Source organism: Schistocerca cancellata, chromosome 4 (assembly GCF_023864275.1).
Source record: "Schistocerca cancellata isolate TAMUIC-IGC-003103 chromosome 4, iqSchCanc2.1, whole genome shotgun sequence".
NCBI lineage: Eukaryota > Metazoa > Arthropoda > Insecta > Orthoptera > Acrididae > Schistocerca > Schistocerca cancellata.
This window is the reverse complement of record NC_064629.1, coordinates 938,580,852-938,603,485: the sequence shown is the minus strand read 5'-3', so window position 1 is coordinate 938,603,485 and position 22,634 is coordinate 938,580,852. Positions and strand designations below refer to the sequence as shown.

The 22,634-nt window shown below is 38.9% G+C and overlaps 1 protein-coding gene across 2 annotated transcripts in view; it reads left to right on the top strand.

The window, feature by feature from the left end:
• The window catches only part of LOC126185135 (uncharacterized), a 193,337-nt gene that overhangs the window by 66,264 nt on the left and 104,439 nt on the right, over positions 1–22,634 (top strand). For both annotated transcript variants that reach the window (XM_049927969.1, XM_049927968.1), the window contains 2 exons: positions 5,830–6,064; positions 21,820–22,009. In XM_049927969.1, coding sequence (XP_049783926.1) covers positions 5,830–6,064; positions 21,820–22,009 — 425 coding nt within the window. The remainder of the gene's footprint in view (positions 1–5,829; positions 6,065–21,819; positions 22,010–22,634) is intronic.

Below are 22,634 nucleotides of genomic sequence, written 5' to 3'. Positions count from 1 at the left end.
AAAACAAACACAGAAACCTCACCTAAAAGTAAGCCTAAGTACTTTAAAAGAAATTTCAACCCAGGAAATTTAACTGTATTCCTGTGTATTTGTGTACGTAGAATATTAGCGTTTCCTAATCTTGTCTGCAGGTCTCTGTGTGTGGATCAAATAAACCCATTAATGTCTGTTCTGGCATCCAGCAGTTAGTGGTCATTGTCTGTTCACCAAGTTGGTGTGGCTGCTACAGATATGTCTTCATCTAAGCAATCAAGTCTAACATTTCTAATCTCCAACAAAGATCACTACAACCACCTTCAATTTTAAAAAAAATCATGACGTAGCAACAGGTAAGGTATCCAGTACCCCAGGCCCCATTAAATGTATTGGTCTTTCCTGGTCATTGGATTCTGGGGGATCAGGAACACCGTGAAAAAGAGGAGAGTCAGAGCTTCTCAAAACCTCTTCGCAAAATGTTAATAATAGTAGTAGTAATAATAATAATAATAATAATAATAATAATAATAAGCAATAATCATATGATGATGATGTAAAAATACTTTTGGTTCATGCCTTAATCCGTATCATGTCAATATCATGACCACATCATCAAATATACAAAGGAAGAAGTAGTATTTTTTCACAAGAATGTCTCATTTATTTTAAACATTTCCATTTAAGTTCCTCAAATGTCTACACTGGTGTCTAAAATTGAAGCAACAAATGGAAATTGTGAAAGGTTGTGTTTATTTTGCAACAAAACAATATAAACAGGTGATAGTAAAGTAGAAACAATGTAAAGAACACAAAATGTAAACATCAGCATGCATAACAGTAGACAAAAATGTTCTTCATTTTTTTCCAATTTAAAGGATTTGCAAAGGCATTCCGACAACTGGTTAATGTGCTCAGTATCGAGTGTGACCGCCTCTAGGAGCAGTGCAGATTCGACAGTGATGCAGTATGCTCTCAATGATGTCATCAGTCTCATGTTGTGGCAATAACATCCGTTCTTCCTGCAGAGCTGCTCGCAAGTCTTGGACGGCGGTTGTGGATGCTGACGAGATGTAGCCTGTCTCTCTAGTTTGTCCCAGACAATCTGGAGATTGAGCAGATCCGTGCCATGCATGCAATATCTTCAGTTTCCAAGAAAACGTCAACCACCCGTGCTCTATGAGGTCGAGCATTATCGTCCGTCGCTACAAAATCTGGACCCAAAACACTTCGCAACAACCGCACGTCGGGTCCCAAGATCTTGTCGCAGTACCGGACAGCAGTTACACGTTGCTAATTCACTCGTACAGTTTCTTGAAGAAGGTGTTTGAGTGGTAAACATAATCCGTACTCACACCTTTAGGGACTCTCCTTGAAATCTGTCTCTTTCCACTATATTTGGGTCCAAATATCGTGTTCCACATTTGCTCCAGATCGAATCGGGACTCGTCTGTGGAAAGAACATTGACCCACTGTCCGACAGTCTGGGTGGCATATTAGTGGCGCCACTCTAGACATTCCCTTTTGTGAAGATGCAGCAGAGGTACACGTACAGCAGGTCTGTGACAATAAAGACCACTCTGCTGCAGCCTTCTGTACATTGTTTGCCTCAATACAACACTTCCAGTGTATACTGTGAGGTCAGATGCCAGTTGCTGTACAGTACTGAGGTGGTACCGTCATGCCCTTACAGCCAAATAACAGTCTTCTCTTTTATGGTGTCGCACCTGGTCAGCCCTGTCATTGTTTTCAGGATACAGTTTCAGTCTCCATCGCCACATCTGAGAAACGACAGAACGATTCACATTAAGCTGTCGGGCCATGTCAGTTTGCGCCTGTCCTGCTTCCGTTCTTCCTGTGGCCTTCCGCAGGGACTCTGGAAGGCATCTTGTCTGTGCCATACTGCACCATCCCTGATAGTGTACAGAGGGATTGTGGATGTGGGACTAACTGGCAAATGCTACCCCGTTTGATAGGTGCCCTGACATCATCGTTGGCGTGGTTGTCTGTTTACCGGAATGCCGTCTTCCGTGCAGAACACAAACATATGGACATCTGTTGGCAGTTTGTATTATTATATCATGAATTAGACACAGGATGGGGAAATAGCAGTTTGTTGCTTTAATTTTGGACACCAGTGTCTATTAAACTTTTGTATTGTTGCTACTGATATATTATGATTGTAGGTGCATGTCTGCATTTGATTCTACATCTACAGCTACATCTACATATACATGTATACTCTGCAAATCACATTTAAGTGCCTGACAGAGGGTTCATTGAACCACCTTCACAATTCTGTATTATTCCAATCTCGTATAGAGCGCGGAAAGAACGAACACCTATATCTTTCCATACAAGCTCTGATTTCCTTTATTTTATCGTGATGATCGTTCCTCCCTATGTAGGTCGGTGTCAAGAAAATATTTTTGCGTTCGAAGGAGAAAGTTGATGTTTGGAATTTCATGAGAAGATTCCGACGCAATGAAAAACGCCTTCCTTTTAATGATGTCCAGTCCAAATCCTGTATCATTTCTGTGAGACTCTCTCCCATATTTTGCGATAATACAAAACGTGCTGCCTTTCTTTGAACTTTTTCAATGTACTCCGTCAATCCTATCTGGTAAGGATCTCACACTGTGCAGCAGTAGTCTAAAAGAGTACAGATAAGCATAGTGTAGGCAGTCTCCATAGTAGATCTGTTACATTTTCTGTGTGTTCCTTCCAATTTAAGTTGTTAATAATTGTAATGCCTAGGTATTTAGTTGAACTTGTGGCCTTTAGATTTGACTGATTTATCATGTAACCAAAGTTTAACAGATTCCTTTTAGCACTCATATGGATGACCTCACACTTTTCGTTATTTGGGGTCAATTGTCAATTTTCACACCATACAGATATCTTTTCTAAATAATTTTGCAATTTGTTTTGATCTTCTGATGACTTTATTAGTCGATAAACAACAGCATCTTCTGCAGACAACCTAAGACGGCTGGTCAGATTGTCTCCCAAATCGTTTATACAGATAAGGAACAGCGAAGGGCCTATAACACTACCTTGGGGAACACGAAACATCACTTCTGGTTTACTCGATGACTTTCCGTCAATTACTATGAACTGTGACCCCTCTGACAGGAAATCACGAATCAAGTCACATAACTGAGATGATATTCCATAAGCCCGCAATTTCACTACAAACTGCTTGTGTGGTACAGTGTCAAAAGCCTTCTGGAAATCCAGGAATATGGAATCAATCTGAAATCCCTTGTCAATAGCACTCAACATTTCATGCGAGTAAAGAGCTAGTTATGTTTCACAAGAACGATGTTTTCTAAATCCATGTTGACTGTGTCAATAGAGGTAATTCATAATGTTTGAACACAATTTATGTTCCAAAATCCTGCTGCATATCAACATTAATGATATGGGCCTGTAATTTAGTGGATTACTTCTACTACGTTTCTTGAATATTGGTGTGACCTGTGCAGCTTTTTAGTCTTTGGGTACAGACCATTCGTCGAGTTAACAGTTGTATACGATTGTTAAGCATGGAACTATTGCCTCAGCGTACTCTGAAAGAAACCTAATTAGTATACAGTCTGGACCAGAAGTCTTGCTTGTATTAAGTGATTTAAGTTGCTTCACTAATCTGAGGACATTTACTTCTACGTTACTCATGTTGGCAGCTATTCTTGATTTGAATTTTGGAATATTTACTTCGTCTTCTTTTATGAAGACATTTCAGAAGGCTGTGTTTAGTGACTCTGTCTTCAGTAGTATCTCCATTGCTATCGGTAGTATCTCCATTGTTATCATGCAGAGAAGGCATTGATTGTGTCTTGCCGCTAGCATACTTCACATACAACCAGAATCTCTTTGGATTTTCTGCCACGTTTTGAGACAAAGTTTCGCTGTGGAAACTATTATAAGCATCTCATATCAAAGTCCGCACTAAATTTCGAGCTTATGTAAAAGATTGCCAGTCTAGGGGATTTTGCGTCTGTTAAAATTTGGTACCCACTGTCATGTCCATTTGTTAAGCACTAAAAATGCTGAAGTAATACTCAAGAACTGATCACTCTAGTGTCTTTGCATACAGTTTCCTTTAAGTTTGTCCTGCTGTTTCCCAAAATCCTCCCAACAAATCCAACTCTTCCATTTCCATTCCCTACTTCTGATTTTAATATTTCATATAACTGCTTACTATTAGCCTTAAACGTTTGAATTTTCCAACACATCCCAAAAGTTCACCATTGCTCTTGTAATTGGATACTATCAGGGTTGTTCTCCTTGTTGTGGACATTGTTTTGCATTAATCGTGTATTTGAACAGGATTGATTGTAAGTAAGTCAAGTGGTGCATTTTCATACCATCATCTGGAAAGAATACTTTTCATTAGACTATAGTAGCAGCAGATAAAAATTACTGTCAGCTGCTGATCTTGTCTGTTAAATCTTGTATGCTTTAAATATGTCTGCTTGTGTCTGTATATGTGTGGATGGATATGTGTGTGTGTGTGTGCGAGTGTATACCCGTCCTTTTTTCCCCATAAGGTAAGTCTTTCCGCTCCCGGGACTGGAATGACTCCTTACCCTCTCCCTTAAAACCCACATCCTTTCGTCTTTCCCTCTCCTTCCCTCTTTCCTGATGAGGCAACAGTTTGTTGCGAAAGCTTGAATTTTGTGTGTATGTTTGTGTTCGTTTGTGTGTCTGTCGACCTGCCAGCACTTTCATTTGGTAAGTCACATCATCTTTGTTTTTAGGTATATTTTTCCTTCATGGAATGTTTCCTTCTATTATAACCAAATCTTGTATGTTTATTGATAATATTAGTGGCCCTATCATTCTTCTTTGGGGTGCACCTGATGTCACCTTCTATTCTGTTGAATATTTACCATCCAGGATAATGTACTGTTATGTAAAAGTTCTTTGAGGCAGTCACATATTTATGAAGCAACTCTTCATGATCATATCTTGGTTGGCTGTCAGCAGGATGATATAGTGTCAAACCCACCTTGTAAGTCTAGGAAGATGGAATCTGCTTCATCACCTGCATCTGCCATTTGCAGTATATCATTTGTGAATATAGTGAGCTGTGTTTCATACATATTAAACCCATATTGATTCTTTGAGTGAAGATGATTTTCCTTCGGGAACACCAAACTTTAGAATATGTCGGAGGATTCTGATACAGGTGGATGTTAGTGGTGTTGAGTTGTAATTCTCTTCATCTTGGTCTTTTTATATAAAGGAATTGACCCTGTGTTCCTGTTACACAAGACTCTCTGCCTCGAAAAGACATTCTTTAAATATGAGAACAGGCAGCTTACTATAGTTTCAACACTAGAGTGATCTGCGAGAGTGAGGATTGGAGGACAGATCAATTCATCTACTTTATATAGGACCAGAACTTCCTGGTAGATTCTGGTTACATTTTGCAAGCACCAGGCTGTGAAAATTGTAGCTTTCCTACATAGCCCTTCTTATGGATTCAAAAGTTTCCACTACACTTTCTCTAGGAGTTTCCGTATATTCTCTTCAGTAGTAAGAGTGTAGCAATCTCTGCTTTCAGAATATTACCCAGATGATACATATAACCGGGATCAGTCTTCATTATCAGTTATTTACTTATTTTGTGCATATTTATTTCAAATGCTATTTATAATGTGTTTTGGCTGATTCATAGTTTGTTAAATAAATTCTTTAATCATCAGTGATGTGAATGTCGTATAACAACCGAAATATGCTAGTATGAAAGATAACTTAGTGCAGTTGCTTTGTGCCAGTAATAAAAGCTGCCTAATATTGTATAAAAAAAAGTAAGAATCATTGTCATAAGTTCAATTTATTTTCCAGGAAGAAACCATTGATACCTTGGAACTGGCACTGAAGATTCAGACAGGTATTGTGGAAGTGGCACTTGGTCTAGCAAATGACCCCAATGCAAGTAAAGCAGTACGCCGTAAGCGTAGACAAGACTACCAACTTGCATATGAACGTCTTCAGGAACTGAAGGCACAACTTGCTAACTGCCGTCAGGCACACAAGACACTGAAGCAAAGAAAAAAGCCACGACCACCGCTTGACTGTGGTATGTTTCTTAACATTCTCTATCTGTTTCCAACTTTTTGTTCCACTAACATTTGTTTATAAATTTTACATGCCTTGCTGTTCTTGCATCAGCTTACAGTAAGACCATTTTCTCATAAATAATTTTCAGATTTTCACCCAAAAACATTTTTATTAATCTCAAACAAATTGGGAATTTTTATCATTAAACTGCTTAATATTTTGGACTAATGAGATTTAGAGAACACAAGTGTTCTATTTCATCATGTGTGGCCTTAATTCTAAACCTTTTCTTGCTGCAGCATAAATATCTGCAAAAATTCACTGAAGAGCCAAAGAAACTGGTATAGGCATGCTTATTCAAATACAGAGATACGTAAACAGGCAGAATATGGCACTGCGGTCGGTAATGCCTATATGAGACAACTGTCCGGCGCAGTTGTTAGATTGGTTAGTGCTGCTAGAATGGCAGGTTACCATGATTTAAGTGAGTTTGAATGTGGTGTTACAGTCATAGCATCTCCGAGGTAGCGATGAAGTGGGGATTTTCCTGTACGACTATTTCATGAGTGTACTGCGAATATCAGGAATCCAGCAAAACATCAAATCTCCGACATCGCTGTGGCTGGGAAAAGAGCCTGCAAGAACGAGACCCACGACAACTGAAAAGAATCCTTCAGTGTGACAGAAGTGCAACCCTTCTGCAAATTGCTGCAGACTTCAATGTTGGGCCATCAAGCGTCAGCGTACCAACCATTGAACAAAACATCATCAATATAGGCTTTTGGAGTCAAAGGCCCCCTCGTGTATCCTTGATGACTGCACAACACAAGTCTTTACACCTCACTCACCTGGGCCCCCAACATCAACATTGGACTGTTGATGACTCAAAATGTGTTGCCTGGTAGGATGAGTCACATTTCAAATTGTATCGAATGGATGGATGTGTACAGGTATGGAGACAACCTCATGAATCCGTGGACGCTGTCAGGGGACCATTCAAGCTGGTGGATCCTCTGTAACGGTGTGGGGCATGTGCAGTTGGAGTGGTATGTGCAGTTGGAGTGGTATGGGACCCTTGATACATCTAGACATGACTCTGACAGATGACACATAAGCGAGCATCCTGTCTGATCACCTGCATTCATCCATGTCCATTGTGCATTCCAATGGAGTTGGGCAGTTCCAGCAGGACAATGCGACACCCCACAGGTCCGGAATTGCTACAGAATGACTCCAGGAACAATCTTATGAGTTTGAACACTTCCGCTATCCACCAGACTCCCCAGACATGAACATTGTCGAGCATATCTGGGATGCCTTGCAACGTGCTGTTCAAAAGAGATCTCCACCCCATCATACTCTTACAGTTTTATGGACAGCCCTGCAGGAATCATCGTGTCAATTCCCTCCAGCATTACTTCAGACATTAGTCAAGTCCATGCCACGTCGTGTTGCAGCACTTCTGCTTGCTCGCAGAGGCCCTACACAGTATTAGGCAGGTGTACAGTTTCTTTGGCTCATCAGTGTACATACAACTGGATGCAGTGTCAAATACTAATGTCACAAGATATGTAAGCAGAACACATTCTAGATTCTCTAAATGTTTAATGTGTGTATTTGTGTGTTTATCATCATAGCTTTTTTGGTCATATCTGAACAGTTCAGGTCATCTCAACCTTTAGTTGTGCATTTTTGCTTGTAACAGCTGTCCACCATTTGCGTACGAGTTTTTTCCTTTATTAACGTCACATATGATATATGAACACACCGTCGGCAGATACATAAATAATTTGAGTTGTTCTCTGTGACTGGTAGAATGGCCACCAGAGTGCATTGGTGTTGTTTGTGTTTAGTGTTGGTACCAGGCCTCATGGGTAATGTGAGGAACATGAACAATATTAAATGTTAAGTGATCACTGTGAAGGACGTGGAGATGCCACACACTCGTGTGAGACAGCATTATTAGCACCTGAAATAGTTTGAAAGGGGAACTCAACATGGGCTCCATTTGGCCAGCTGGTTGAGTTGTGCAATATCCACATTTATGGAGCACTTAGATGTAACACTGCCCATTGTTGTACTCCCTGGGAACATGAGAGTAGGCATTCTCATCATCAAAGATCTGATTGACCACATTTGACCACCACAAGGAAAGGCTGCTGTATTGTGCAACAAGCATACTATAACCCCTTCACACCTGCACCTGCCATCTGGAACGTCGTGTCAGCCCGCACCATGGATCAGACTAGCAGCAGCTGGACTACGGAATTACCATCCCTAATGTAGGCTGCTGTTAATACCAAAACACAAATGGCTGAGTTGGAAGTGGTGCCATGACCAGGAAGCATAGACTGCTGATTAATGGCATTGCATTGTGTTCAGTGATGAATCACAGTTCTGAACTACAATGGATGACCACGGCTGGTGACTACGTTATCACTGAGCGAGGTGGGCTCAGTCGTTAGACCACTGGACTCACATTTTGCACGATGACATTCCAACTCTGCATTCAGCCATTCTAATTTAGGTTTCCTGTGATTTCCCTGAACCATTCTCTCATGGAGCATGAGAAAACATGTTGATGAGGTGCTGATGACATCGCAGCATGGAATTCCACATTCCACTACAGTGCAGAGTGTGAAATAAAGAATCAGGCATGTCACAATTTTGCCTAATGGAGAGGATTGTGATGCACTCTTCTTGATTGTGTCACCTCCAATGATGATTCATCCACTTTCACTACATGCACTCTTATGTGCTGCATACAAAGCCTTCATACAGTTCATTCTGGGCTTAGTTCCTATTTCCTCTAAAATACATTTTCTACTTGTTCAGTGTCATTAAAACAGGAAGCTGCATCATAAACAGCAACAGCAAATGCATTTCTTCCCACAAAAGTGGTTCTTGGCAATCTTCCCCATAAACATTGGTTAAAACTCTCATTTGGGTTTTGGGTACTGTCATGAAGATATTTATTGAATAAGTTTTCATTTTAAATGTTCCTGAATATTGGTTTGATGGCTTCCATTACAGCAGTTGGTAGAGAATTTCTGCAATGATATCCTTCATCACCAGCAATTGACCTTTGGTAGCCACACCATGATTCACTTCCCTTTGGACACAAGTTGTGGATAGTGTTATTGTCTGTAGACATTTTGTGGAAGTATAAGGCCCAAACTGCCTGTTTCATGTTTCTCAAGTCCCTTTTATTCCTTCTTATTGCCAAGCCACAATGTGTGTCTAGCTTGTCAATTTCTGCATCAGTCAGTCGCTCTCTTCATTTTATTCATTTTTGATCAGATAATTTTTTTCCTGACAAATCTTGTCTCATCATTCTAAGCCTAATGCCAAATCTTTTCTAAACATGCCCCACACATTCGATATTCTGAACAATAGTGTCAGTTTCATATGGAGCACAACTTTTAACCTCAAGGAAAGCTTTACTTTCACTGCCACCAAGGTACTTCACCTACTGCAGGCCATGGGAGGCAACTGATATGGTAAACAAGCTGACAACTCCTTTTGCTTCCATACCTCCACTTGATTCTTTATAGTTCATATTACATTTATGATCTGGAATCCCTGTCACACAACTGAGACAAAATTTACTCAAAACTTCAAGTTGCCACTATGTCCTTGTCACCATCAGTTTTGGCAATAGATTCTTCAGTAGCACTTTTCATTGAGGATTCTACAACTTCTTCTCCACTGAGTGGTAAGCTATAATATCTCTCAGATTTTACTGGAGGCAGTAGAATATCACAACATAAAACATTTTTGCAGCCTTCTGTCCCTTACCATGTCATACGGTACCCTCACATTTACATCATAACCTTTGTTTATGATTGTAGATGTCTAACAAGGCGCACCAAGGTTGCATTTGCTGCAGAGTACAGATAAGTTTGTAATAAGGTCTTTCCTGCCATTCTAATATCCCACCATAGAAAGACACTGCACACCAAAGCAAAGCTTGCACATAACGTTGTCCAATATTAACTGTGACAGTATATTGATATCAACAATAACATTGCATGAACCGTCATTTTCACAGTGTCTGTTTTCAGTAGCACCAAAAATAAGTTTATTGCTTGAAGCACGTAGCAGTGATTCGTTTACTTGCACTGAGGTAGCAGTCTCTTGCCACTGGTGCAACATTTGTTGAAGCATGCTTTACTGCATATCTGCTGCTCTGGTGATGTTGTTTACGGTTGAAGCAACTAATTCTAGGCATCTTGTGTGATAATATGCCATAAATGAGCACGAAACAATGTAGCCATATGAAAATCAATTTGAAATTCACAAAGTCACATTGCAAGACTTTCAGAACAAAGCATAAACAAAAATGAGTAAACAAAACTATGCACGTCGATAGCAGTGGATATCGGTAGTCCTTTGTTTTAGGTATGACAGTCCCTGAGGAAAATATGTGTGTTTGAATTCCACAGAGTGAAATACAGTGACCTTGACAGAACATATTGTGCAAAGGGGTGTGGCACTGCACTTCATTACTTTTAAGACCAAATAACATGTCTTATATTTCCTCAACCATATATTTTTGAAAATTGATTTTAATTTTTGACGTCTTACCTCCTTAATGCAGCTATTTTATGTGTATCCGTTTTTGTAAAGAAACTGTGTAATTTACATGCCAGATACGGGGAGAGCACTAAGGTTGCAAATCACAATGAGCAGCACATTCTGTGAGATATATCAGCTTATTTCAGAGCGTGCAGCAAGCTTGACAGACACCACATCTGGTGTGCTTTGTGATGAGAAACATGACCCACGCGAGGACAATCTAAGTCACTCCAGGCAAATGCTAGGATGGGTCCTTTGAAAGGGCATTGCCTTCCCCATCCTTCTAAACTTTCTGAACTTGTGCTCCTTCTCTAATGACCTCCACATGCATCCAAACCACCAGGGATGCAACATCGTACTGATAAGTGGGCTCATACTGCTGAGTTCTTTGTAAATTCGAGTCAGATTTGTAATCACTGAAATAACATCACACACCCTCTCAAGCCATGAAGTTTCATTTCATTTCCTCCTCCCCTTCTGGGTGGTTCACTGTTTTATCAGTTTTGTAGTCCAATATCTATTGATGTTAGCAATGAGGGGGTTCCAGTTTCAGTTTTGGCTTGTAAATGATACTTAAATTCTTATTGAGTAAGATCACATAGGGTTTATCATACTAAATTCACATTTAGGAAAAGTGGGGTTCAAATCCTCACCTGATCATATCAATTTAGGTTTTTTGTCATTTCCCTTAATTGCTTAAGGTCAGTGATAGAATAGTTCCTTTGAAAAGACATAACTGATTTTCTTCCTCATCCTTGTTCAGCCTGCACTTGGGCTCCGCCTCTGATGACCTTATCATTGACAGGATGTTAAACCCTAAACTTTCTTCCTTCTTAAATTCTGTATGGTGCCAGGAATGTCATTCATCTTATGAGGTTGATTTAGGAACCAGTTAATGTGGAAGCTCTACCATGCATTTCTCAGCATAGCACTGATTAACCAGAGAAGTTACCAGTCAGAAGTCATGTTGTGCAACAATTTAAATTCGAGAGGTGTAAGTATTATGGTGAGCTTTATTAGATCATGTAGTACGTTACTGGTCAGTTTTGGCCTGGTCAGTTTGTGTCGCTATATTTAAAAACTGTTTAGTGCTACATGGGAAAATATATATCAAAAAGCTGCATATATTGTATTGTGTAGCCCACCATATAACTGAAACGCTGAAACTTCCTGGCAGATTAAAACTGTGTGCCCGACCGAGACTTGAACTCGGGACCTTTGCCTTTCGCGGGCAAGTGCTCTACCATCTGAGCTGAGTTTCATATCAGCGCACACTCCGCTGCAGAGTGAAAATCTCATTCTGGAAACTGAAATGCTGTTCACAATTGGTTTCCAAGTCTTTGCTTAAGATATTTAACAGTACAATCTGACCTTTCACTTCAAGAGACATAAACCAAGGGAAGTCTGTGGAAACAAAAGGACACATTGTGCTGTTGAATACTTTAAGCAAGGACTTTGCAAATGATCTGTCAGCAGTGTTTTAGTTATATGACATGACATGCTAGACAACGCTTTCCCGTATACAGTATGTGATATTAACATTGAAATATATGTTGTGAAACATGTTCCCATATTGCACTGAATACTTTTTAAATGTAATGACACATATTTCACCAATACAAATGCATTTAAAAGTAAGCATAGGCTGAAACTGTCCAGCAAGGTACTACATGATGTAATAAAGTACATCTGTATAAAAAAAAATCAATAGCCTGTAGCGGACAAAAAAAGGGTGATAGCATACATACCATTTGTTATTTTTGTTTTCGCAACAAATATGAACATGAAATTTAGCAAACCATTTCAAAGTATAATACTCAGTCTCAAATTTTCTGTTGCACATTACAGAAAAATTAGATGTTTTTAACTTACAAGAGAGAACTGGTTGCTACCAAACTTTCCTGTACTCAATTACGAAAGTACACACACACACACACACACACACACACACACACACACACACACACACACACGTGCGAATGAGGGTGGAGGGAAGGTGGGACTGGGAGGGAGAGGCATCAACTGCGCTAGATAAGAATATGAGGTTAGTTTGGTGTAGGCAGAGGGAGTGGAATATGGTGCACAATGACGTGAAGGAGTGAATCTATCTGATGGCAACAGAAATAATCTGATAATTGATTGTCAGAAATATTACCTCAGGTTTCAGCTATATTATCATACAAAATGGTTGTTCTGATAGAATAATCAGTGCATTGGTACTCAATATGTTGCATTTGAAACATTATTAGTGAAGGTGGTTCACTTGTAGAGTCTGTATCCTTTGTATCATGGTAATTTACTTGTGTCACAGTTGGAGGACAGCTGCCAAAGGTAATGGACACCCATGCAGTGCCTGTTTATGAAGTAAGGTGACAAACCAACTTTAGGACCACTGCCGTCAGTATCTGCACCCATCAGAATCTTGAGCAATATAAGAAATTGTATCCCTCATTTCAAACCCAGTTCTGTAAACTAAAAGTTCAGTTTGTACATCTCACACATGTGGTACAAGTAGTAACATATTAACTTTTCAGAGCGACGGGTTTGTGCAATAGTAGGTTTGTACAGGGTGAGCCGAAAGTTATATCCCATAGGACAAAATCTACATTGGTGATTCAATTGTCTTGGCCCATATGACAAAGTCATATGAAAGGAACAATCATTCAAAATAAAAAAAGTCAAGTAAACATGGGTGCTAAAATGCATACCTTAGAAGCTGTGACTGTTTTTTCAATAGAAAAGATGGGTTTCACAGTAATGAAGATGAACAAGTGCTCACAGCTCTTAACGTATGCTTTAGAGCCGATGTTTACCAGACGTTTTTGTTTCAAATGACCATTCCTGTCCTATCCCTGACTATGATTTTGTTCCACGGGTCAAGACTATCGAATCACAAGTGTACACCTTGTCCTATGGGACACGACTTTCAAATCCCCCTGTATACCAGACTGTGTGAGTTTAGATAGATAGATAGTCACGTTCCATAGGTAATCTGAATAATTTTTCTATCAAAATGTACATCTACATTGATACTCTGCAAGCCACCATATGATGCATGACGGAGGATACCGTGTACCACTACTTGGCATTTCCTGTCCTGTTCCACTCACAAATAGTGTGAGGGAAAAACAAGTGTCTTTATGCCTCAAATGAACCTTAATTTCTCGAATCTTATCTTCACAGTCCTTATGCGCAATGTATGTTGGCAGCAGTAGAATCTTTCCGCAGTCAGCTTTAACTGTCAGTTCTATAAATTTTCCCAATAGTGTTTCTTGAAATGAACGTCACCTTCTCTCCAGGGATTCCCATTAGTTTCCAAAGCATCTCTGTAACACTAGTGTATTGTTCAAACCTACCGGTAACAAATCTAACAGCGCACAGTTGAATTGCTTCGATGTCTTCCTTCAATCTGACCTGGTATGGATCCCAAACACTCGAGCAGTGCTCAAGAATAGGTCACACCCGCATGCTATATGTGGTCTCCTTTACAGGTGAACCACTCTTTCCTAAAATTCTCCCCATAAACTGAAGACTACCATGTGCCTTCCCTACAACAGTTTTCACATGCTCATTCCACCTCATGTCACTTTGCAACATTATGCCCAAATATTTAAATGACTTGACTGTGTCAAGCAGGACACTATTAATATTGAATCCAAACATTACAGGTTTGATCTTCCTACTCATCCTGCATTAACTTTCATTTTTCCACATTAATGGCTAGCTGCCATTCATCACACCAAATGAAAATTTTGTCTAAGTCATCTTGTATCTTCCTACAGTCACTCAACTTCGACACCTTACCGTGCACCATGGCATCATCAGAAGAAAAAAAAATGCAGATTTCTGCCCACCCTGTCTGTGAAATTATTCATGTATATAAAGAACAACAGCGGTCATGTCATACTTCCCTGGGGCACTCCAGATGATACCCTTGTCTTTGATGAACACTCCCCCTCGAGGACAACATTCTGTGTTCTATTATTTAAGAAGTCTGAACAACTCACATATCTGTGAACTTATTCCATATGCCCCTACCCTTGTCAGCAGCCTGCAATAAGGCACAGTGTCAAATGCTTTCTGGAAATCTAGAAATATGGAATCTGCCTGTTGCCCTTCATACATTGTTCACAGTATATCGTGTGAGAAAAGGGCAAGCTGAGTTTCGCACAAGCAATGCGTCCTAAAATCATGCTGATTCGTGGACATAAGCTTCTCTGTCTCAAGAAAGTTTATTTTACTCAAACTGAGAATATGTTCAAGGATTCTACAGTAAACTGAAGTTAGAGATTTTGGTCTGTATTTTACAGGTCCTTTCTTTTACCCTTTTTGTATACTGGACTCATCTGCACTTTTTTCTGGTCACTTGGGATTTTGTGCTGGGCAAGAGATTCATGATAAATGCAAGCTAAGCTAGGTAAGGGGACAATGCCATAGAGTATCCATTGTAAAATCGGACTGTGACTCCATCTGGACCTGGTGATTCATTGGCTTTCAAATCTTTCAGTTGTTTCTGTACACTAGGTATGCTTATTACTATGTCATCCATATAGGAGTCTGTCAAATGGTCAAATGATGGTATGTCTGTATGATTCTCCCGTGTGAACGATTTCTTGACTGTGAAATTTAAACTTCAGCTTTCATTTTGCTATCTTCAACAAGGAACTGAATGGATGCCCTTGACCCACATAGCGATTTTACATAGGACCAGAATTTTCTTGGGTTCTCTGTCAGATCTTTTGCTAAGGTGTGACAATGGTAGTTATATGCTCCACACACAGATCTTTTCACAGATGCACAAATCTCTACTAACCTTCACCTGTCATCATTTGTGCATTCCCTTTTGAACCAGAAGTGCAACAGCCCCTGCTTCCTCAGAATCCACTGAATTGATAAACTTCACCAAAGCACCAACATACCACTTAGCCAAACACACACACACACACACACACACACACACACACTCTCTCTCTCTCTCTCTCTCTCTCTCTCTCTCTCTCTCTCCTGCAGACAATATACAAATACACTCAAAAAAAGTCTAAAGAACTAGAGTGACTTAATAGAAAAAATAAGAAATGAAAACATACAAAACACAGCAATGTTGGTTTCATTTGACATAATTTCCATGTACACTTACATCTCAACAGAAGAAACCATCATCATAATAGAAAGAAACCTCCAACTACAAAGAACATACCCACAACAAACATACAAGAAATATCGACTATACTCAGGCTCATAACAGAGCAAAACTACTTCACATTCAACAACAGATTTTACTCTCAACAAGATGGACTACCCATAGGATCCCCAATCAGTGACCTCCTAGCTGACATTTTCCTCAATCAGATAGAAAAACAAATCTTTGACAAAATAGTAATACCAAAACAGTACAAAATAATATTTTGGTAAAGAAATGTAAATGACTTAATTTGCTTAATAGATGAACCACAGCCTCACATAAAAGAACTTCATGACAACATAAACTCCATCCACCCACAAATACAATTCACCATTAAAACACAAACAGATGAAAAACTTAATTTTTTGCATCTCACCATACACAAGAGAAACAACAAACATGAACTCACAATGTACAGAAAACCCACAATCACCAGCACTATTATTCATAACCAATCCAATCACCCCATAACTCACAAAGAAGCCAGCTTCAGATACTTACTTCACAGACCGAACAAAATACCCATGAACAAACATGATTACACACAAGAACTGAACAAAATAAAGCAAATTGCACAGGAGAATGGATATGATGCAAACAGAAGAAACCACAAAATACAAAAACAAACAACACATAACCATGAAACACAAACAAACAAACAAACAAACACAACACACAACAAATCAGCAGACAGTAAGCAACAAATGGCACATAATGACTTACAACAACAAAGTCACACACAGGACGGGTAATATACTGAAGAAAAAAGGACTCGAACATCGCATACAGAACCAACAACACAATACAAAGCAGACTTGGAAGAAATACCACCAACACCGACAAATACAGCCAGTCCGGTATATACCAACTTACTTGCAACTGCTGTCGATCTGTATATATGGGCCAAACATGTAGGAATTTCAGAACCAGGTATACAGAACACCTCACAGCACTGAAAAGCAATAGCTCACACTCAACATTTGCAGACCACCTGATAGCACACAATCACCACCCAACGAATGTTGATACTGACTTACACATCCTAAAAACTAGGAGCAACTTATACCAAAAATTAACTGTAGAAGAAAACTATCACATCCAGAAATCAATAACCTAAGGAAAGAAAGTACTCAAAGAATACACATCACTGTGTAACAAAACCCTCTTCACCACAATATAAGAACTATACAAATAACACCCACATGAAAACTACTCATGGGGAAAAAAAACCTCTCTCTCTCTCTCTCTCTCTCTCTCTCTCTCTGCCCACCCCCCCCCCCCCCCCTGCCCCAGTACTCAAAACACACGCACACACACACACACACACACACACACACACACACACACAAAAACCATACACCACTGATGCCAAATACAATTCAAACTCATGCGCCTCACCCAGCCAAACACGCTACAAAACAAATGAATCCCACACAGCCACAACAACATGTAATGGCAGCAAAAACTCCGCCTGTATTTTGAGAAATCGAAAAAGTGCAGTGCCAAGCTACCGTAGGTCACAAAGTAAGCCTATTTACTTCGCCAACAACACAGGGGAATGCACCACAACTTCAGAACTGTAAGTTACACACAAAAAACATGATTCAGACTCATTTCCATTCGTAAATGCATAACAAACAGAAAAATAAATTACATTTTGCTGTTTACAGATGACAAGTTGTATATTGTGTAGCAGAAAAGCTACTAAAATAAATGGACAATAGCATCATGTAAGGTATGTTAACTAATGCATACATCCACTTTTCGCCAATTTAGCTATAAATGGAACTTTGACACAATGTTTACAAACAACACAAATGTTAATATGTAACAACAATTTTATAGTTAAAAATAAAAATTAAACCCACTGATGATAGCACAAAAGTGCCGAAACATGTATGGGTGAAACAAAACAGAAAAAAGGTGTCTTGCGTAAGGCGGAACTTCTCATCCCATTTTCATAGCAAGCACGGACATAACAAGAAGAACTGCACCACGATATGATTATTACATGTCCACCTGCAAATGGATGGACTTCTTAGATGTATTGGCATTCCTGATGTTGTCCAGTGCTTCTCCATACCCTAACACTTCTAGTGGCTAGTCTTGTCAGCAAACATGATATTACTCCATCTGAAATGGTCCACTGTTGATGTGCAACACCACAGGTCTTTCAGTTGCGCCGGTTCCTTTGGTTCGGTGAAAAACTTCTCATTGGTCTTCTGGAATGGAAACCACCCTGATGCAATCGTCTACACACTGTTTGGTCTGAGATACAAATACCTGTTGCCTAGAATAAATCATTTCCAATATTTCTGCAGATGATGTTGGGCGCCTACATTGGTGTTGACATAAGAGGATGACCACTGCGAGGTCTGTCATTCACATTTCCCACCCGTCAGCATCTTTCGACATCTAAGGCACACCACTTGAGTGCCGTGTAACTGACTGGCAACATCTTCCTGTGTATGACCTGCTGAAAGTAAAGCCACTATCCTGGCTATATAAAAGTATTGTATGCCTCTATGTGGCTTGTTACTGCAGTGTTGAACACAAAATTGAGTGAAGTTGTTGTCGATACTGCTCACAGTTTGCCACGGTGGCAGAGGTATGTTTTCATGACTGGGAAACGGCTACAAAGCATGCCAGTAGTAAACACCTTCCAGTATATCGGCAATAACTGGATAGTGCCTGAAGTGCCTAGGTGAGTGAGATTTCTAGTATCGTAGACTGCATTTTACAGTAATATCCCAAACTTTTGTTGAGTAGTGTAGGTATTATGCAGTAGTCTCGGTTTCTTTAGAAGTTTCCTTACAAGTTTCTTTACAGTGACTGTATACCATGGAGGATCCCTTCCATTATGAACTGTCCTACTGGGTACACACCTATGCAGAGCATCGTCAACTATTCTCTTAAATGTGAGCCACAGTTCCTCTACATAATCATGTCCTGAGCTAAAAGTTTCGAGTTCCTCATTGAGGTATGACACTATTGTCTGTCCAGTTTGCTGAACGTGAAAATCTCTCTGCTTGTTTCAGCTGCTGTCTGTCTTGGTATTCATTGTTGCTATAATTGCCTCATGGCCATTGATACTAGTTTGTAAGTAGACTTCCTCAAAGAGGTCAAGTCTGTCTGTAGCCATTAGATCTAACATATTTCCATCATGAGAGGGGTTCTGAACGATCTAGGTAGTTTTCAGAGAAGGAATTTAGTAACATTTCGCATGATGTCTTGTTGCACCACAACTAACAAAACTGTAGCTGTTCCCATTGATTGTTGGATGATTAATGTCTCCTCCAATGATTATTGTAGCATTAGGAAACTTATGTACAAGCAAACTGAGGTCTCCACTTAAGTTTTTGGTTACATCAGTAACTTGTATCCTGGTGGATTTGAGTTTCTTGTCAACTGCAACAAATACACCACCCCTGTCTCTTGTTTTCCTATCCTTTCAGTATACCTTTAACTTTTCCGCAGAGATCTCACTACCAACTCTAGGTTTCAACCAGCTTTCTGTGCCTAATATTATTTTTTTAGTGTTTTGCACTATGGCCCTTTGTTGCAAATTTGATGAGTGAATGTATAAATAGCATTCTCAGTTGAGCAACCTTTCTGGAATCCAAGCTGTGATATGCAGAATAAATTTGTTCTACTTACATGTAAGACTACTCAAGTATATGGCTTTTTCGAATATTTTGGAAAAAGATGTCAGTAATAAAACTGGACAATTATTTCTGTCACCTTTCTTACGAAGAGAGTTAACAGTTGCATATTTTAACCTGTCTGGAAAAATTCCCTGTGCTAGTGATGTTTTACTTATATGATTAAGAGTATGACTTATTACATTAGAACAACTATTCAGAATTCTGTTTAAAATTCCATCAGCGTCACATGAGATTTTGTGCTTTAGAATTTTTGTAATTCTATTAATATCAGTGAAGGATGTTAGTGCTACTTCTAGTTGATTAAAGTTTTTTGGAATGATGTTTTAATATATCCTCTTGCTTTTTCAACTGAACCATTTAATCCTACATTTAGAAAGTAGTTGTTAAAAGTACTCACATCATGTGAATTATCAGTCACAACACTGTCATTCACTTTAATTGTTATGATATCTGATACACTGACTGGCTGCCCTGTCGCCAATTCACAATGTCCCATACAGTTTCAATATTATTATTCACATTATTAATTGCTAGCAGGATATATATACTTCTTGACAGTTTAATAACTTTCCTTAAAATATTACACTATTTTTTGTAGTATGCAAGTAATGTCAGATCTTGACTTATTCTTATCTTATATAAATTTTCCTCTTCCTCTTACATGAGAGTTTAATTCCCTTAATTATCCATGGCTTAATTGTTTTTTAGTTAATCTTCTGGATACCTTTCTAGGAAAACTATTCCCAAATATTGGCACAAATTTACTATTGAATAAATTGAATTTGACATTAGGATGTCTTTTTATATATATACATCATCCCATACCACCTCTTTTAACTTACTCTTAAAAACACTGTATTCTGTTATCATTAATAAGCCTTACTGCTTTGTCTGAACCTGCCTCAGGGCTGTAAGGTGCTATATTGTTTATTTCCATTAATTCATGATCAGATAGTGCATCCACAGTTGAGTATATATTGATTGTTTCTGTCTGAGCACTTTCTACAAAATGTTATCAGTCAGTGTCCTGCTATCTTGCTGCACATGAATTGGAAAATTGATTACTAATTTAGACTGAAACATCAAAATAATGATTGTAGTTCATTTTTCTTGTTTGTATCTTTTAATAAATCTCCATGAGCTACTGACAGTTCCTTCTTGTCTGACAGATAGCTCAGTAATGCATGTAGTTTTCTCATAAATAGCTGAAAGGTTTGTAGAAGGTATCTGTAGACTGTTACAATTATCAGAGAAGTATTCAGTTTGCAACAACTCACAAGTACATGCTTTTAGGATGTGATCAACACAAAAACTATTTGTTTCAATATGTTTGACTTTGTGTCACACTTTTATATATGTTGCAATGCCTCCTTTTTCCATGTTACCTTTACATAAAAATGATGCTAGTCTATGAGCCCTGATATTTAACATTTCCAACTTATATTAAACAAAACAAACAGTATTGTAAGTGCAATAATTTAGATAAATGATTCAGGTAATGTAAAGTCCTGGATGAAAAATACACTGATGACAAAAAAAGAGTGCCATCTGCTGTTCTTGAAGAAGGAAGATTAGCATTTAATGTTGAGGTGATGATGCGGTTTTTGGAAATACAATTCGGGCTCTGGGTTGGAGTAGCAAATCAACCCTGTCATTTTCAAAGTAATCGTACAGCCATTCAGGGAAACCAAAGAAAATCTAAATCTGTATTCCAGGTGTGAACTGGAACATCACTCCTCCAGAATATGGAATATGGGTCCATTGCCAAAAGAGGGACAATTTAATGGCTTACAGGCAGGTAGTGAGTTGAGATAGCTGACTGACTTGCAGTTCAATGTACTAGATTCTGCTCAAGATAATTTTAGGAATAATAAATGATGCATCAAGTGGAAGCTGCAGTGTTAATCACACGTAAACCTAGCATACCTGTAAGAACATTGTGATTCTAACAATCAAAAGATTTAGTTATCATACAAAAAATTTTTTATTATTTGATTGCTGGAAATAGAAAACAGTTGAGGGTGACTTTATTTGAAAGCATTGAGGCTAACTGTATTCATTGCCACAATTATTCTTGCTATTAGGGCAGTTAACTTCACATTACTACAACAACTGAACAGGAGATTAACAATATTTATAAATTGATATCCTGAAAATCAGAGCTGGATTTTTTTTTTTTTTTTTTTTCACACTGAAACATTAATATGTAATACAAGTCTTTAATTCACTTGATAATTTTTGTAATATATATTTCCATCTTGCTGAATAAAAAAAAAAAAAAAAAAAAAAAGAAGAAGGGAAATGTACCTGGAATTTATTTTACACATTTTTCTTTGTTTGGATTTTCAGAAATAGGCACCAGCACATTGCCAATCCAGAAGGCAGAAAATGAAACAGAGCCACGATGCCCAAATTATTGGCACCAAACTCATGATGATACAGTTGATGGTGTAGCTTTATTCAGACATTCTGCTGCACAAAATGTCTTTTTGAGGCACCCGCAGGATGCAAAAGCTGTTTACACCCTTCAGCACCACAGGTACTTTCTTTTCATTATGCTAATAGTAGTGATGATGACACATGCAGCAGCAGTAGAAGTGAAGGTATTCTGGATTGTTGTTGTTGTTGTCGTCCTCAGTCCTGAGACTGGTCTGATGCAGCTCTCCATGCTACTCTATCCTGTGCAAGCTTCTTCATCTCCCAGTATCTACTGCAACCTACATCCTTCTCAATCTGCTTAGTGTATTCATCTCTTGGTCTCCCTCTACTATTTTTACCCTCCACGCTGCCCTCCAATACTAAATTGGTGATCCCTCGATGTCTCAGAACGTGTCCTACCAACCGATCCCTTCTTCTAGTCAAGTTGTGCCACAAACTTCTCTTCTCCCCAATCCTATTCAATACCTCCTCATTAGTTACGTGATCTACCCACCTTATCTTCAGCATTCTTCTGTAGCACCACATTTCGAAAGCTTCTATTCTCTTCTTGTCCAAACTAGTTATCGTCCATGTTTCACTTCCATACATGGCTACACTCCATACAAATACTTTCAGGAACGACTTTCTGACACTTAAATCTATACTCGATGTTAATAAATTCCTCTTCTTGAGAAACGCTTTCCTTGCCATTGCCAGTCTACATTTTATATCCTCTCTACTTCGAC